General features: G+C 34.2%; 1 protein-coding gene across 1 annotated transcript in view; it reads right to left on the bottom strand.

Annotated features, from left to right (window-relative positions):
• Positions 1-14,150, bottom strand: part of AK9 (adenylate kinase 9) — a 103,857-nt gene that overhangs the window by 56,255 nt on the left and 33,452 nt on the right. The window contains exons 13-18 of the mRNA XM_082633552.1: positions 13,961-14,038; positions 11,785-11,868; positions 10,173-10,321; positions 6,090-6,246; positions 5,152-5,266; positions 1,897-1,973 (exon numbers count right to left, since the gene is read on the bottom strand). Of these exons, the coding sequence (XP_082489678.1) occupies positions 1,897-1,973; positions 5,152-5,266; positions 6,090-6,246; positions 10,173-10,321; positions 11,785-11,868; positions 13,961-14,038 (660 nt within the window). The remainder of the gene's footprint in view (positions 1-1,896; positions 1,974-5,151; positions 5,267-6,089; positions 6,247-10,172; positions 10,322-11,784; positions 11,869-13,960; positions 14,039-14,150) is intronic.

The following is a 14,150-nucleotide window of genomic DNA, read 5'->3' as shown; positions in this document are numbered from 1 at the left end:
GTGAGTACCTTCCAAGAATCACATTCTAGTGGTATGAGATACCTCTGGCACCTGGATTTTTAATCTAAATTGGGGTGATTAAGCACAAAGGAAAAAGCATCCTGAAGTGTCCTTGTATCTTGAAGTCTGACCAGGATCGCCAAGCATGTGGCTTCCAAATATGTGAGTTGGAATGTGGTGAATCTTTTGTGTTATATGAAGGATTTATGGTGATACACACAAGGAGGAAGCATCATTTGCTGAATTCTACTAGGGTTAGAGATGAAGTTCTCTACTCCAGAAACTCAAAATGTCTTTTAGCCGAGTATCTCTTATAGTAAAAAAAAAACTTATCATATAACTCCAACATGCATATATTTGGTTATCTGTAAGTTGTGTTCTTATCCACATTAGGTACATTATAAAGTGTATATATAAAATGAATTTATATAATGATGCTCAAAAATGTAAAAAGTTTGAAAACTTTTTTCTAGAACCCTACTGGATAATGTTCCATGTGAGTCAGGAATGAACTGAAAAGTGTTCTAAGATTCTAAGATCCTTGTACTATCTGTGATTTTTGATTAAGTGTATGTTGTATTAGTTATCTATTGGTTCATAATAAATTACCCCCAAAATTACTGGTTAAAATAACAATAATCACATATTGCCCTCGCAATTACTGGGGTCAGGAATTTGGGAGTGGCTTAGTTGGTGGTTCTGGCTCTGGATTTCTCATGAAGTCACAGTGAATATGTCAATTAGAGCTGCAGAGGTCAATCTGAAGGCTTGACAGGGGCTGGCGGAGCCCCTTCCAAGGTGAACACTCAAAGCCAGAACCAAGGTCCTCCGGGAGCGGAGAGAAGCAAGCCCAGAAGTCCTGACCCACAGAACTGTGTGCAGAATAAAGATAGTGGTTGTTTTACAGTTTGGGGGTGGCTGGCTGCACAGCAATGGAACACTGAAACAGACTTTCTTTACTCTTTTGAGCTACAGACAGCTTTGGCAGTCTGGTGAAACTTATGGATCCCTTCTTAGTATAATGCTTTCAATCTCATAAAATAAAATAAGAAGCCAATTATACTGAATACAGTTATCAATATATCAAAAAAATTTTTGTGGTATAGGAAATGTGTGCATCTTTGCTAATGCATTAAATAACAAGAACTAGCAACTGGTTGAATAACTACCATAATTTTGGAATAGTGACACGCATAAACAAGACATCTAAAACTGGAATGGGATATGAAAATATCTTTGTTTCTATTGGTGACAAAGTCAAGGTGCTGCTAAATACTATTGTGGTTTGTAGCCTATATTAATTATTAGGTGAGTAAAATACTAAATTTCAGTTAAGGGTTAGTAAAAAAAAAAGTTATAATTATTTCCCCATTCAAATTCACAGACCTCTGAATTTTATCCCCAGGTTTAAAACTCCAGTCTTAAGAGAAATTTTTAGAGTAAGTTCTATAATGGAGATGGAAGTTTAAGTATAAAGACAATGGGTGTAGTAAGAGTTTAGCTGTTTTCTCAACTCTTACAGGATCCTTTTAATAGAAGTAATTCCAACAGCCATGTCACCTGTGACAAGCGTAAGCCTTAGAAGACGTGCTGCACATGCTGTCCTACTGTGTACCCCTCTTACAGGGTGGATGAGTAGGTATCTGTGTCAGGATTCCTTTTCCTATGAATCCAGTACTGCTGTGACCATATAATTTATTATCCAAATTGGAACACTATGAGAATGAGAGGGGGGTCAAACAAATACTTCAGGAATCTGGGCATGAACCTAGACTCTCATATGCAAATTGGGAAATATGGTCACCCTGTCTATAATTCACTGGAAATACTGCAGCTTTTGGCAGTCACAATACAAAATCAAATGGCATATAATTAATCATATAATCTTATGTTTGCCTTTTGCTTTCGCATTCATAGCTTCCAATAGCTTTCGATTTTCTTCTTCTATTCTCAATGTCTCTTCTTTGGCTTTTCTGAAATGAAAAGGTCCAAAATTTAGTTATCTTTGGAAATTCAGATATCTCACAATATTATAGAATTTAAGGCTTATAATGGTAAAACTAAAGAGTAGGTCATTTATAATATTCATTACACTTTTTACTTTATAATGTAAATGTTTAATTTACTCATACGGAGGCTAGTTAGATTTCAGAAATTTTGGGTTTTTTTTTTTTTGGTAAGAAAAGTTGAAATATTGTATTTTTAAAACTTTGGCTATTAATTAGGAAAACTGGAAAAATTAAAAAAAGATTGTCTAACTCCAAGCTGGGATAATTTGTATCATTTTCCCTCTGATTCAATGAGAAGTGTTCACAACATAGAGGTAAATGAAAAAAGGTATAATATAAAACTATGTATAATACAAATTTACTTTTGTATTTAAAATATATATAAATGATGATTAAAAGAATAAAATGAATCAAACTGTTAATACTAATTATCTCTGGATGGTGGCATTCTGAGAGTTTTAAATTTTATTTCACATTTTTTGCACTTTAAAAGATTTTCCATATGAATAAGTAGAAAATTTGTCAATTTACCTTTGTAACCAGAAAAATTATTTTCTGATTTATTTTCTTTTTAATATAGTAATGATGAAATTTAAAGAGACTTGGGATAGGGAAACAAGTATCTGGAGGGAATCTGTTTTTCATTAGGGTTCAAGGTCTAAACTTACTGCCTTAATGATGAAGACAGGTATAAGGAAAGTTAGTAAAATGATGGAGAAAGACAATATTTATTAAAAATTAAAACATGCATACCTTTGACCTAGAAATTCTGTACCTAGGAATTTAGCCCTCAAGTACTGGCATACTATTGCACAAAGAAGCAAGTATAAGAATGTTGATTGCATCTTTAAAAATAATATGAAAAAAACTGTATCAAGTATTCAGCAACAGGGGGCCAGTTAAGTAGAGTAGAGCCCATCCATCTCAGCAGCCCACTCTGGGGCAGTCTTCTTCAGACCATCCTATAGGTTGGTCATTCTCTCTTATTCAGTGCTTTTTTGTGTGTTCTTTTTCCCCTTTCTTTGAAAATCTTTAATATATTCTCTTCAAAGATATTACTACACCTCTCCTCCCAACAAGCGTGTTTCTTGTTAATAGGGGGTGTTCTCTCACTGTATTCTAGATACAGTCTGTGATCCGGACTGAGGTCGTGGTGTAATTCGAGTTCTCTTTGTTCATGCCCCAGACTTCTGAAACTACTGAACATGGTTTCTGCATGCCTTCCCTACTTTGTTTTGTGTGAACTGGCAATCCTTCTACTTACTTAGTCAGGTAGGGCTCTTTTGTGAGACTTTCCTCATCCAAAACCTGGGTACTGTATGCTGCTGCTAAGAATCTAAGACCTGACAAGAAGGAGGAAGAATTTTGCTGCCAGTTTCTAGCTACTTCTATATACTACTTGGATAGACAGTCAAAGACAAATGGTGATAACAGAAATTATTCTGCATTTGACTCATACATTTGGAAACTGATGTTGGAAAATCTAGAATTAGCATGTCTGTAGATATATGGCCAAAGATGTAATTCTAAATCCTGTTAATCTTATCTCTTTTCCAACCAAGTTGCAAGGCCTTTAAATGCATCTCTGACCATTTTTTTAAAAAAAACTGTTTTAAATTTCATTTTCTGCAGTATATGAGAAAAAAGCAACACAGAGAAATGGAGAAAAGTCTGCTTCAACCTGGGCAAGTCTTTGCCATTAAGAAGTTTATAAAGACATAACAATTTAGAATCAAAAGAAGTAAAAATTGATTATAGAGATAGCTCGGAAAATTCCATACAGTAAGAGGGAGGTGAAAGTTAAGAGTTGGGAGACAGTGGAGATGTCCTTTCCCTTAAAAAAAAAAACCCTATAGATTAAATGTATTTTAAATTATCTACTTAAAATGTAGCAAACCTTCAGCCTAGAAATCACATGAACTTCATTTTACTGTTACGTCGATAGCTTCATATGTTCTTAAATATTTGACTATTTCTCATACACTGGAAAAAAATTAGGTAATCCCTTAAATCCTAGCAAATTGTAGCTCCATTTGTAACAGAACTTTTAAAAGCTAAAAGTAAATGTAATAAGTTTGTAATTATTGTCTTAATACTTCTAGTCAATTTTACAAACAATTTTATTAACTAATCTAAATTATACTTTATGTATTTTTGTGTTAAGTTCATAAAGGAACGGCCAATTTAGGTGAACAATGAACATCAAATAACAAAATCCTCTGACACACAGTTATCAGTTATCCTCCACCCCCTAACTAATACCCACCTCCCAGCTCCATAATTCCTAGAGTTTAAAGAGCTCTCCTAAGTCCCAGCACAAATTGCTAATACCTAAAGGGGAAAAGGAAATAACATTTGAGAAAGCTCCTATAGGTGCCATCATTAATAGTGGGAGGTTTAATGGGTTAATATAATGAAATTTAGTTTTTGAATGTCTCAGCCTTTAACGCTTGGAGAAGTAGGAATCTCAGTGGACAAATTAAAATTTTTAGTGTCTAAAGAGCTTGTTTCAGCAAGGAAGAACAATTAGCACATTAAGTCACTCTTTCCTTTTATACTTTATTTTCCAGTCTGAAGAACTTGATAGTTAAAGTTTAGTCTTGACCCCAGCCATGAACAGATGGAAGTGTGTCCACATTTTGAAATGTTCTTCATTGCACCCAGATTAGAGAATAAGCTCTTGATGTTGAACCTGTCAATTATAAATAAGTAGTCTTGTTCTTTCCTTATGTAGAACTTAGGCTTTGGATTTTAGTCATACCACACAAGTGTATTTTCACTTTTTATTATATTATTTCTTTCATTTGTGGATTCTAGTTAGCAAAATTATAATATTTAAGTCACAGATAAACATGGTAGAAAAAAAATATCTTCCCTGTGCTCATTTTTTTACAGTGTCTTTGGAAAGTAGATATTTGGTTTAGAATGTCTGATTTGGGGCTGTGAAAACAGCCACAACTCTGTACTTTAGAGATTATGGAAGTATTTGTGAAATTACTGTTTTTCTTAGAATTAGAACTGGATCTAGTTAGTAGGCCACCGTTTTGATGCTAAAGACATTTCATAAATATAAATTGTAAGTACACATTTAACAGCTATAAGAGGTTAGTTAACCCAGTTTATTGTGCCAGGCAGATTTTACCTTGCTGCTTCTTCCTCTTTTCTTTTCTTTAGTAGTTCATCCAATAACCTTTCTAAAATCTTAGAGTCAATTTCTTGTTTATTCTCTAAATACAGTCTATTAAATAAATATTTTCCTGAAACACAGATAAAGAGAACAATGTTAATTTTGAAGCTCTATAAAATATAGTGAGATATATTTTTGGAAATTAACAATGAAAAGATTATTTCTGTCTATATCTAAATATATTTTCCTTTAAGCATTTATTTAAATAGAGCCCAGATTCTTTAAGAGACCATCTTAAATCCTTTTTAAAAGGTGTATATGGGCATGTCATAAATAACTAAAACATAAAAAGAGGTAATATAATATATTCTCCCCATGGAAATTCTCTTTTCAAATATATTTCTTTAAGATGCAAAATGACAGAATATTCTTGGCCCCCTCATCAAAGATTAGTTGACTGTATATGTGTGAGTTTACTTCTGGGCTCTCTGTTCTGTTCCTTTGGACTATGTGTCTGTTTTTCTGGTGGTACCATACTGTTTTGATTACTATAGCTTTATACAAAGTGACAGAATAATTAAAATTTAGTTCTCTATCTTTATGTACTTAGTATTTCCCATTTAAGGTGAAGAAGGACTAATATATAGTTTTGCCCTCAGCCTCATACATTTTTCATTTAGAAGTTACAATGCTGACTGGGATGGTGTGTTAGATTTTCAGCTCCAAAGAATAATTGTAAGGGCCTGCTGGAACATTAGGTGATCCCACACCATCTGTGGCCACCTACGCAGTGGATGGATGCCTCCTTTTGTGTACCTCTAGGTCATGAAGGGACCACTGGTGTGGTATTTGTACATAGGGAAGGTGGAGTGTTTTTCATTTTATATTTTAACTAAAAATATTATCAGCAATAAAAACTTCACTTTAAATTGACATGATAAATATTTACCAACCATTGTTTTCTGTGTCTGATAAACAGATGACTAAATCGGGTAGAATTCCTTTGTTGACTAAGACCATCCACAGTTCTTTCATAATAGGGTAGTTGTCCAGTATCCATCCTCCATATTTTGGGGCACCATAAAACCTATTCTTGTTTTCTTCAACTACCTGTGAAAAACAGCAAACTGAAATTACCATCATATCTACCCAAGTAAAAGGATGCTACCTTGATATATTATTTTTGTGGACCTTAATCAAGTATCTTTTGAGTTTTTCTGACTTTCAGAAGGAAATAAAAAGAGCCACTTAATTTTAAAAGAGAAACTTAATTTTAAAGCAATAAAGCTATAAGTTTTAAAAGTTAAGAACAGGAAGCAAAAGCCTTTCTTAAATAAATATAACAATACATGCTTATTATATGTTATTCAGTATTACAGAATCCAAATCCTGATTCAGAAGGTCTAGGGTAAGGCCCAAGAGTCTGTACTTCTAACATGCTCTCAGGTGACAATGGTCCTTGGTCCACTCTTTGAGTAGCAAGGTCCTAGCCCAGTTTGCCTTTTTTAGTGACAATGCTCTTAACTTCCCTTTTGCTTTTCAGCCTTCAATGTGAAAGGCTTCTACCTGTCACCCAATAATAATAACTTCAACACAAGTATGGAGATTAGATGTGGATCTATGAATATACCAATTCTGAAGGTTTTAAACAAGTTTGTGGGCCATCAGGAAATCACAGAATATTAGAAGTCAAAGGGGAAGAAATGTCAAGAAGACTGGTGTAACCCTCTGGCCTTTGCAGAATTTAAGATTGCCTGCTTTTTGAATTTCCATCTGAATGAAGAGTATTTTGAAAAAAAGAACTTTAACACTTTGAAATATTTCACATAAGAGAATTGGGGGAATAAAAGCTATAATGAAGAAGTATAAGTGAAATAAGTTAGAGAAAGACAAATACTACATGATCTCACTTATTTGTGGAATCTAGAAAAAACAAATTAATAGAAACAGAGAACAGATTGGTGATTGCCAGAGACAGGGCTGGAGGTGGGGAAATGGGTGAAGGTGGTCAAAAGGTACAAACATCCAGTTATAAGATAAATAAATCCTAGGCATGTAATGTACAGCATGGTGACTATAGTTAATAATATTGTAGTGTATATTTGAAAGTTGCTAAGAGAGTAGATGTTAAAAGTTCTCACCACACACACACACACACACACACACACACACACACACAAATGTGACTATGTGAGGTGACCAGGTTTACTAAACTTATTGTAGTAATCATTTTGCAATATATACATATATCAAATCATTATGTTGCACATTTTAAACTAATACAATCTTATATGTCAATTATATATCAATAAAACTGGAAAAAATATAAATGGTTAATAAAAAATTTTACTAAGTTTCAAAGATATGAAAATTAAAACAACATCAACATATAATTTATAGTTTCCCTATCTCATTCAATTTTTTTGAAAAAAATTTAATGGCTTCATAGTATTTAGTCAAATGAATAAACCCTAATTTGTTTAATCATCCTCTTAATGTTAAACATTTATATAACTTATAATTTTATTATAACATTGTGATGATATGATGGACATCTGCATATATAAATCTTTGTCTAAGTATATATTTCTTTAGGTTAGATTCCTATAAAAAGTGTTTTTAGGTCAAAAAGAATAAAGGAATGAACATTTTAAAGGCTTTTTATATAGATTGTCATGTTGCTTCCATAATGTCTGTAACAATTTTCACTCCTATGTGACTATATCATTACAGCCTCACTAGTATGGATTGTTATAAGTTTTAAAAAATCTTTGCCAATTTGACAGGTAAGAAATTGTCTCTGGTCTTTTATATTTTTATTGACACATGAACATTAAAATTTTTCAGTTAACCATTTGTATTTCCTCTTTGATGAAATAATGATGATGATGATGAAATAATCTGTTTACGTCTTTGTCTGTTTTTTACATTGGTATTAGATTTTCCTTGATTTGTAAGAAATCTTTATAATGAGGAATTAATGTGTCATATTTATTATAAATACTTTCCCCAGTTTGATGTTTGCTTTAAAATTTTGATTTTCATGGTGCATTTTTTAAGGAAAGGGAATCATTGTTAAGTAGCATCTTCATTGAGATTTTGCTCTAAGAGTCTTCCATGGCATTTGTGCCTAGAGTACTTGACCATTCTAAAATCATTTCAATATCACTACACTTTCTTCTAGGTAAAAACGTGCCATTTTTACATTTAACAATTAATATGGAATTAATTTTGATGTAAGCTGAGAATCTAAATTGTTTTTTTCCTACCAGTTAATTTTATCAACACTATTAAATAATTCTTCCTTTCCTTTTGGGTTGTGATGTAAACCTTAGTATATACCAGTTTTTATCTATACTGAGGTCTGTTTCTGTGCCTGCTCTGTGGTCCTGTTAGTTCTTGTATGATTATCAGGCTTATAAACCACTGTAACATCACATTTTACTAGTTGGTAGAGCAAGTCTCTCTCTGTTATACTTTGCCAGCCTGTTCTTACCAAGTCCCAACTATTGGTTCTCCCAAATAAATTTGAGAGACATTTGTCAGTTTCCAAAATACACTGACATTTTTATTATAATTGCATCAAATCTATAAACTAATCTGAGAAAGATACCTTAATAAGATTTTGTCTTTACATGTAAGAAATTAGTAATGACCTACTTTTAAAAATAGGTTTCCTACTCAGAGATCATGGAAACTGATGACAGGTAGAACAGTGTCCTGCATTGGTCTCTGTTCTCTTGAAAAAGACAATCTGATATGAGCTTTGATGTTAAAATCTCACGTGATTTAAACTCCCCCACAATCCCAGACTCACAGTTTACCATCTATTGACACTACTCATATTCCTACATCAGAAGTGTTTTAGTAGTACTCCCTGTAGATTTGTATCCTCCAGAATAAACTCTGGAAAGAATGGAGCAAATTATCAGTGAAGGGCAAGGATGGGATGTTCACAGTGCTAAAGACATCCCTGACTTGGATATCTCCTCCTTTGGGATGAGATATATAGCCTATACAGGACGAGATAATAGCCTTGACCTTCGTGACATTCCTATACCTTGTACATATCTAGTTACCACTTAGCACATGATAGTTAATTATTGGATGCTATGTCAGCCTTCTCTACCTGACTGATAGCTCCTTAATGGAAAGGCTATGTTTAATTCAACTCTGTGTCCCCAGGCTCTAGCACAGTAGGTACTCAGAATGTTTCTGAAGAAATAAATTGATGACAGAACAACCTGAAGAGATACAGAAGTTGAAAGATCTCTTTGGGAAGCTCAGAGGGGGATAACAACTTGCCTTGGGTATAGCCTGGGGCTCAAGGATTTCACCCAATGTGTTACAGAGTGGTTCTATACTCTCAGAGAACATTTTTTTTTCTTCTCATGATTTTAAATTACATCATTTTCAAATTACAGAGAAATACATAAGTTCATTGAATGACCAAAACTGATTTGTTCTCTTTAACTTTTGCTCTGAATGCTTACCCAAGCGCTCTGTACAAAACAGATCCATATGGTCTTTATAAGCCTTCTGATTTGATATGGGTAGGACATAGTACCTAAGGCTTTATTTTCCCCTTAGATTGAAAAATCCGTCATGTGTCCATCCATCTTCCCCATGAACATGTTCAAGGTGGTTGGATGAAATTAGTTAGCTAGGGAGCAAAATTTGTCTTGGTTTACGAATAACCGGCTCGTAGATGAAAAAGTAACTTTGGTACTTGCTTCATATAAACTATCTTTTAACCAACTGGACTGAATTAAAGACAATAAAAGTTAATGAAGAATAAACGTCAAAGCTATGAAATTATATTGCACATTTGTTGGTAATTATTGAAAATTTATAATTAACTGTTCACTGGGGTACATTACACATAACAATGTTGACTGTAAAATGCACATGAATTTGAAAGCTACAGATTTCAACACTGTCATACAGGATTCTAAAATAATTGTACATATACTAGGTTAACATTTTCTCAGTTACTGTGAAATCAATGATAAAAATAAAGAGCCTGGATTTCTTACCTCTTGGAGAACTTCGTCTAAGATTTCAGCAATTTTTTCATGTGGCTGTTCAAAGTTCATGTCCTTTGCCATTTTTACCGTCTCCTTTATTATGGAAAGAACTTCTGGATGATCTGCAGTTACCTCCTCTATCACATATTCTATTACATCTAAAGTAAAATAAATCAATAAATTAATGCCATTAATAATTTTAGTAAACAATGCTATTTGCAATAGAACATGATTATAAATACGTAACCCAAGGAAGTACTCTTCATGTTCCTGCAGCACGTGCCAGAAAAAGGGAGAAATAGACTGGGCGGGAAATAAGTCAGGAATCACAAAATAACAGAGCAGTGGCTTAAAGCCAGTGCATCAGAATGAAAGTGAATGAGGCATGAAAAAAGTCATGTCAGGCAGGAGTCAAAACTCAGGAAGCCAGGGAGAAGACGTAGGAACCAAAGGCTTACAGGGGTCAAGCTAAAACTTGGGCATCTAGGGAATGAGTCAGAAAACAAAATAAATACTTCCAATTTATAAGCATGAAACTAAATGGGACAATAAGAGGATGGGAGGTAGGCAAGTTGGAGGGGATGGAAGAAAGGGTGGCATAGGCTGGTTTTTGAAGTGTTAGACTTGATTCTTGTCTCATTGTGTGCTGAATGTTTCCTTACACGGCTGAGCTGGCTCACAGGCTGGACCATGATGTAAACATTCATCCACTCCTCTAATGGGACATGAGATTGGCAGCTCCACCTGACTCCTCTACCTCTGCCTTTCCAATAGTGCCTCCTGAGCTGCCCCAAGGCTCTATCCATCAGGGTCTCCTGCCAGAGCCCAATTGATCCTTGCCCAGAAAAACCCCAAGGGACCTTTGAAGAGCAGCTGCCTGCTGCCCTCCCTGTCGTGAAGTGAGAAGTCTGTTCTCAGGGATAGAGAGAGCCAGCAGTTTCTGGAGAGCCAGAGTAGAAGAGGCAAGAACCCAAGATCTTCCGATAGCCAGGGAAAGAGGACACGAGGAGGCAGAAATAGCCAGGCAAAGGCACTAAATGTGCTAGAAGATGCTAGTGGCCTACCCAATATCTCCTTTTCCTTAGTAACAGAACCCTGATTTTGTTAGGGTCAGCAATGTGCCTAGCTAAAAACACTACATCTCCTAACTTCCCTTATAGTTTGGATGGCTGGTAGATAAGATGCAAGAAAAATTTGGGGAGGGGAGGCCGTGAGTCATCTTGTTTTCTATTTAAAGAGGAATAACTCAGCTGGATGGAATGCCAATTTTTGTCCCTTGTCTTTTCCCTTTTCCTGCACACTGATATGATGACTGGCATGCTAGCAGCCATCTTGTGAATTATTACAGTAGCCATATGCCAGGAATGGCAGAAAAGATAGATCTCCTATCTTCTCAATATTCTTGTTCAAAAAAACAATATATCACATGTTCTTTTTTCTGTGTTCCTGCATGTCTAACTGTTCATATTATAGTAGCCTTTAAGATAGAGTAAGTGGATATTAATAATACTTTTTAAAAAAGAAATCACACATATGTTACTCCTTCAAAATTCTAAAGGAACTATTTGTGATTTTTAGATCCACAGTCTAAGAGAACCAAATTACCCAAATATTAATTTACCTTTTTTTGAATCCAACATTAGATCCTGACTAGAGTCTTGTTGACTTCTTTGAAGTGTAGACATTTCACTTGTTTCTTTTTCATCTGTGAATAAAACTCTGTTAACATGTAAAGAACAGTATTTAAAGTGTAGGTGAATCCCAAAGAAGATTGTGGTATGGGCCCAGGGACCCAGGACTCATGTTCCCAATTTCTTAAAAAATTAAAATAACAACCATAATAGTCAAATAGGTAAACATATCTATCAGCAGTAGAAAATAAAGATAATGACTTAACTTATGACAAAACCAAGAGTAATTTCAGTTTCATATAATGCCAGTGGATGTAAATAGAAAAAAAAATCAAATTTTCCCTTCCCGAGGTAACTAACAGACTCTTGGCTCCAAGAGGTAAAGGCTGTGCTTATCTCAGACATAGTGGGGAGAAAGGGTGCCTTTTACCAGGGTACACTGGCAGTGTTGGCATCCCTCCAGCAGTGGATAGAGGCACTGATGACTGCTTCTACCTTGGACAGCTTCCTCCAAAGAGGGAACAGATAATACAAGGGAGGGGCTCCCTTTGTGTATGTATAGGTGCTGGGAACTCTGCAGCAGCAGAGATGGGGTTCTCAGATGCCACTTGGCCAAAATGTTAATTTCTGGGTCTTCTGTTAAGTCTGTGTGTGCGCATGCATGCTGGGGGAGGAGGAGTGTCATATATAAGTTTCTGACAGTGCCCAGTTCAATTCCTACTCAGCTTGAAATAAACACAAGGCAAAGACACGTCTATCTGAATCAGGAGGAGAAACCAAATAGACAAGATCAGCCCTACATTATATAACACAATAAATTATATATGCAATTAAAAATTAAATACAAAAAGGTCAGGCCAATAAAAAAAAGAGTATAAGTATATATATTAAATCTCTGGTTGAGAGGAAGACTTTTTAAGCCTGAAAGTAAATGGAATAAATCAACAAAGGGAAAGTAATGATTTGACTATGAAAATGTGAAAAATTCCTCTACTTCAAAAACAGCAAGCTGGGAGGGGGGGAGATGCATGAGGGAAGGGATGTGGGAACAGATGTATATGTATGACTGATTCACTTTGTTATAAAGCAGAAACTAATAAAAAGAAAAAAAAATCCAAAAAAAAAAAAAAACAAAAAACAAAAAAAAAACAGCAAGCTGATTTAAAAGACAAACCACCCAATTTGGAAAAAAAATATGAAAAATAAGTGAGTAATATAGAAAATTTATATAGGAACCATATAACTGATACAATTTAGAAAAATGGGCAAACGACAAAAATGGTCACCTCAGAAAAGAAGCAATATAAATGGCTAACACAGTATTAAAATACTAAACTTCAGAAATAGTCAAATAAAAACTAAAATAATATTTAAAAAGAGAAAATACTGAGGACACTATAACATGTAGTTTGTATATTCCTGACGGGAACATAATTTGGAACAACTTTATGCAAAGCAATTTGACTCTGTCTGTAGCTTCATACTCATCAAACTAGTGACTCCACTTATGTCAACATGCAGACAAAACTTCATGTAGAAAATTCACTGGAAAAAAATTCACTGGAGCATTATTTGTATTAGTAGCAAAAAAATAATTTAAGTTTTCGATGTAATGAACTAGTTAAAACTATTACCTATAAATAGGGAAATTGTGCAGTAATTTTAAATGAGCGTTAAAATATTTTCTAATGAAATTATATAATTAAATGTAACATTATAAATAAAAATAGTTTACATTGTATGCTCTTGATTATATAAATGGAAAAGTTTTATAAGGGTAAATAGCACTAAACGATAACATTTCATAGCTACAACTTTGGGTTTATGATGCTCTGATTCCAACCCATTAAAGGAAGCAGAGAGCTTTTAAGAAAATTTATTATTGTATGATAATGATTGTGTCACGTCTGGAAACATACAAAAAAATTTGGGGGGCGTTCTAACTGTATTAGACTTGCTGGGTTCTATTTTCTTCTTCATTCTGGTAAATCTATTTCTGTTCTACAGCTGCTCAGTTTGGCTGTAAGAGAGAAGCTAACTCTTTTTCTCCTAAAGTTTCCAATTTGAGGGAGGGGGCGTGGGTAATTTTAAGCTTCAATATAAACATGATAAAGTATGGAATGGAATAAGATCCACAAGCCTGGCATTAGCAGCTCATTTTGTTACCGTCTTTATCATCTGACTTCAGTTTGGCTTCTTCATTGTCCTCTAAAGAGCTTTCTCTTTGGGATTCAAGAGTGAACACTGCAGTGAAAGAATAATACGCTTTATCAGCTAATCTGTTTATATTAGGAAAGATCTGGCTAATAATATTAGCAACATTTTCTTTATTATCTTCATCAAATGACAGATGCAA

This window comes from Mesoplodon mirus (genome assembly GCF_964341445.2).
Source record: "Mesoplodon mirus genome assembly, chromosome: 10".
NCBI classification, from domain to species: Eukaryota; Metazoa; Chordata; class Mammalia; order Artiodactyla; family Ziphiidae; genus Mesoplodon; species Mesoplodon mirus.
The sequence above is the reverse complement of the archived record's forward strand: the minus strand, read 5'-3'. Positions and strand labels throughout refer to the sequence as shown.